Raw genomic sequence first — 5,000 nt, 5'->3', positions numbered from 1 at the left:
CACAGTTGGTACCTGCGGGCAGGGCGAGGGGAGCGTTAGGCTTACGGGCGGGGCTGAGGCGAAGGGAGATAGGGTGAAGGCGTCCTCTCAGAAGGAAAGGGAGCTTTGTGTCGTCAAATCAGAGCTGGTCTACCTTTCTCATATTATAAATGGTATATAAAATGTGGTGTAAAATACTTATGCACCCTAAAAAGTTTATGGACGCTTAAAATGCCCTCTTTCCCTAGCTTTCATTTGCCTTTTACTGTTAAAGTATAATCACGTAGGGGAATATGTAGCCTGCGTTCCCAGCGAAGCAGCAACGTGCGCACAAGGAGGAAGGAATAAAATAGGTAAAGATAAATAAAATAGAGTAAAATACCTGACAGAATCTCCCCGACATCCGGCGTAGTGCAGACAGCGGCGGGACTGAACAGCGGCGCCGCCGTCGCAGGTCCGGGAACAGGGCGACCATTCCGACCATTCCGACCAGCCTTCCTGCAGGAGATAAACACACCTTGTTACTTCACGACTCCCACACTCCCGCTCCCGGACTGTTTATGAGTGGCTTAACGGCGGGGATCAGAGATACTGTTTGAAGGGGAGGTGATGATTAATGATGATGATAATGAGGATGACAACAGTCTCGTAAAACTCTTGGCGATGGTGATGATGATGATGGCGGTGACCAAGCCGACGACAGCGACATAAAACTGATGGCGGCGCTAATGTCAATAATCGTAACGAAGCCTGCGTCGATACAAATATCATAACATTGTCCTCATAAAACTTTTGTGACGGGGCCTTCGCCTTGACAGCCCTGCAGCCAAAGAGAGGGAAGGAAGGGAGGGAGGGGGGGGGGAAAGGAGGAAGGGAGGGAAGGCGGAGGGGGCGAGAGGGATGGCAGCACCTCCTGTGTCTACAGATAATGTGCATATTCCTTGGGCAAAGTACGTCATCTCCGCGTATTATGTAGTACGAGGTAAATGACTCTCCGAAGACGTGCGTATTCTACCTCCCCGCGCCGAGAGAGAATGATCAAGTTCGTTAGAGCGAGTAGAGGTGAGCAAAGGAGGAAGTTACTGCACAATCAGCTACTACGGTACACCCGACTCCGGCTCCGGCAACGCGTTCACCATACTCGTCACAACCATCACCATCACGCGGAAGGGAGGAGAGGGAAAACTTGGACGGGGAAACTTCGGAGAAATGGTACATCTTACTAGTTAAATTCCTTATGTTTTGTGCCAACTTCCGCGGATCAAAATCTCTGGCCGGACTCTCCTCCCGAACTTGGCATCGGAGGCCAGGTGGCGGGGGGGGGGGGGGTGAGGCTGGGGGGGGCTGGGGGAGGGAGGGGGGTTTAAAGGGATAAGGGAGAGCAAAGGTTCTTTCCTTGGGTCCGAAAATGGGTATCTAAGATAACGCAGCGTTTCTGTTCTCATACTGAATTCCATTGTGTTTGTTAGACTTACAAGACAATATAACTGATACAACACAACGAAATCAATAAAAAAAATAAAAAGTAAACCGTATCAATCCTAGACAACATCCGCCATCTTCCCCAATCCTCATATCAGCTGATCCACGCAAGCAAAACGGACATCTGCTCTACAGCTGCCGCTTCCTCGCTGACTCACAATCAACCATTATTTGCTTTCGTAATTTAATCCTATAAATGGCGAGATAAAAAGACGAAAGAGAGAGAAAGAAATGAAAGTACCTTTAACTGCAACTCACGCCAGTTAATCTAAGGGATTCATCATCTTTACCATTCTAGCGGTTTGGGCAAAACGCTTTTAAGATTCATTTAATTGAGAAAAGCGAACGGTACATCGAGCTGAACAAGGATTCCCTAATCAAGAATGAAAATCGTTAATGATTAATCGCTCTTAGGACTGGTTTTCCTGCTTTGCACGCAAGCACACGCACACGCACAAACACATATACCTAAACATACATACATACAACTTCATTTGTTTCACTTGTTTCATTTGTTTACAGTTTCGTTATCCCCCTTTGAAGTTTGTAAATTTTAATGTATACATACATACATAAATATATGCATGCATGCATGCATGCATACATACATACATACATACACAAACAAACACGCACATACACATATGTATATGAATATATATATATATATATATATATATATATATATATATATATATATATATATATATATATATATATATATATATATATATATTTATAAATCATCAAAGAGGCTTCCTTTGAACTCTGAAAATAACACCGGAATTTCCGGATCACATCCTAGAATTAGCCAAAATCAGCGAGTCACGTGATTAAGCCGCCCCAATCGTGGATACTGCAACTTCCTTTCATAAAACCAAGATGAGCAAGACTTTTGTCGGATGAGCTGTCGGGGAAGGAAGGGAAGAGCGAGAGGGAGAGAGGAGAGGAAGATAAAGGATAAGGGGATTTGGGGACGAATGTAAACAGACAGAGATGAAGAAGAGACGGGAGAGGAAAACAAGGGAGAGAGATATAGACAGATAGGTAAAGAGCAAGTAAGTGAGAGAGAGAGAGAGAGAGAGAGAGAGAGAGAGAGAGAGAGAGAGAGAGAGAGAGAGGAGAGAGAGAGAGAGAGAGAGAGAGAGAGAGAGAGAGAGAGAGAGAGAATAGAGAGAACGAGAGAGGAGAGAGAGAGAGGAGAGAAGAGAGAGAGAGAGAAGAGAGAGAGAAGAGAGAGAGAGAGAGGAGAGGAGAGAAGAGAGAGAGAGAAGAGGAGAGAGAGACGACGGGAAGAGAACGACGGAGAGGAGAGAGACGAGAGAGAGAGAGAGAGAGAGAGAAGAACGGAGACAGCATGCCAGTACAGAGAATGAAAACATGAAATCGATGTATGATAGAGCGAGAGAACATTTGGGTCAGACGAGATACGAACGCTTACAATAATGCAACGGCAGTCATGAAACACTAATACCGACTTTCAAAAATGAAAGAAGCGACATCGATAGACAACCATTTTTAAATACGCTTACAACGATACCAAATCGCAACAAAATCAACATCAGAATAACCTACATACCTAACCCTACAACAAAGTGAAATAAATATAAAATATATATATATAATACATATAGATATAATACGCATAATATATATATATAACATATATAATATGATATTACAAAGGGTATCAGAAAAAATAATTTTACAAAACCACTGAAGGAACGAGTATGCAGCAAAGTGTGTGTGGTGTGTGTGTGTGTGTGTGTGTGTGTGTGTGTGTGTGTGTGTGTGTGTGTGATGATGTTCAAGGGATGTGTGTTCGTGAGTCGTTTGTAAGTGTGTGTGTGTGTGTGTGTGTGTGTGTGTGTGTGTATGTGTGCGTGTGTGTAGAAGAGGAGAGAATTGCAGAAAAGAGAAAAGAGGAGAAAGATCAGGACCAAAGAAACGCGAAAGAGGGAACGGTACTCTGCCTTAAATTAACAAAGACGTCAACTCTTCCCCAATTCAGAAATTCCGATTTTATATCTCTTCATCTTGACCTTTTGAATCATTAATGTCATCACCGGCTGTGGAAAAAAACAGAGAGGGAATTTTCTTGTTTTTCATTTTCAATTCGACTTTCTTTCCTAGTAATTCCTTTATTGATTTATTTATCGATTCAGTTCTTTATGCTTTCTATACTCATATTTCACCGCGATTTCTCACAACAACAAACAAGATCTCATTCTTCCTCACGGCCCCTCACAAGGAACACTCATCCTTCACCAACCAGGAAACACGACCGCCTCTTTATCCTCCTCCTCTTCCTCGTCCCTCATCCCTTCCTCACCCAGGACACGCGAACTTCCTCCTCCCCCCCCTCCCCCCCTTTTTCCTCATCCTCAGGACACTCATTACTACTTCTCCTTCCTCTCCCGCATCCTCGAGGCGCTGACTCATTCCTTCCTTATCCGGGAAGCAAGAATCTACCACCTCCTTCTTCCTCCCTCCTACCCTCTCGTCCTCGGGATGCTCACTCTTCCTTCTCCGTCCTGGATACAAGATCCCCCCCCCACCCCCTTCTCCTTACTCTTCTCCCTCCTCCCTCTTCTTCACAGTCCTGTCCCCTTCCCCTTCCCCCTCTGCCCAGCCGAAGAAAGTTCTATGAGTCAGCAGACGTTCTCTCTCTCTCTCTCTCTCTCTCTCTCTCTCTCTATCACACCTCTAATCCCTCTCCCCCTCTCTCTCCTTCTCCTTCTTTTCTCTCTCCCCTTCCCTCCCCCTCCTTCTCCACCTCCCTCCTCCTTCCCTCCTCTCTCTTAGAAACTGCAGAGGGATAAGAAAAGGGTCAAGGAAAGGGGAAGAGGATGGCGGCGTGGAGTGTGTACATGTCTCGTTCAGGGAAAAGTGGATCGGTGGACAGACTGCTGCCGTCCGATAGTGCGTGAACATTCTCTTCGGACTTCCCATTTATTTCTAAATACTGAGAGAGAGAGAGAGAGAGAGAGAGAGAGAGAGAGAGAGAGAGAGAGAGAGAGAGAGAGAGAGAGAGAGAGAGAGAGAGAGGGAGAGAACGAATTAATAAATAAAAGAAAGAAAAATTTCTGACAGAAGTGAACATTCGGCAAGGAAAAGACATCAGTGCTGACCGTTATCTCAACCCGTCCCCATTACAAAATAAAAAAGGAAACCTGAAAAAAGGGAAGAAACCGGTCGAGGGAGGATGCAGACCGAAGGCGGCCGAGGCGCTGACTGGCGTCACCTCCGACGTCTTGAGGATTCTCCTGGGTGAAAATGACGTCATCGGGATGGCACTCTCGCCTACTCTCACTCCTTCCCTTTCTTCTTCTTCTACTTCTCTTTCTTCTTCTTCTTTTCCTTTATTTATAATTTCATTTCCTTCGTCGGCTTCTCCTCTTCTCTCTTCCTTTCCCAAATGGCAGCCTCGATGCATTCATCGCACTCAGAATGGTATGTGACCTTCATTTCATTCTCATTTCTTTTTTTTCTTTTACTCCTAAATCTTCCTCTCTTCCACCTGTATTTGTCTACTCACC

At 45.0% G+C, this 5,000-nt stretch overlaps 1 protein-coding gene across 4 annotated transcripts in view; it reads right to left on the bottom strand.

Moving 5' to 3' along the window:
• LOC119577817 (protein madd-4-like) overlaps positions 1–5,000 on the bottom strand; it is an 88,851-nt gene that overhangs the window by 50,239 nt on the left and 33,612 nt on the right. For all 4 annotated transcript variants that reach the window (XM_037925390.1, XM_037925391.1, XM_037925393.1 and 1 more), the window contains exons 2-3: positions 362–477; positions 1–12 (exon numbers count right to left, since the gene is read on the bottom strand). The exon at positions 1–12 is cut by the window's left edge and continues 241 nt beyond it. In XM_037925390.1, coding sequence (XP_037781318.1) covers positions 1–12; positions 362–477 — 128 coding nt within the window. The remainder of the gene's footprint in view (positions 13–361; positions 478–5,000) is intronic.

The sequence above is a fragment of the Penaeus monodon genome, chromosome 10 (genome assembly GCF_015228065.2).
Source record: "Penaeus monodon isolate SGIC_2016 chromosome 10, NSTDA_Pmon_1, whole genome shotgun sequence".
NCBI classification, from domain to species: Eukaryota; Metazoa; Arthropoda; class Malacostraca; order Decapoda; family Penaeidae; genus Penaeus; species Penaeus monodon.
Note: the sequence above shows the minus strand (reverse complement) of the source record. Positions and strands in the feature narration are given on the sequence as shown.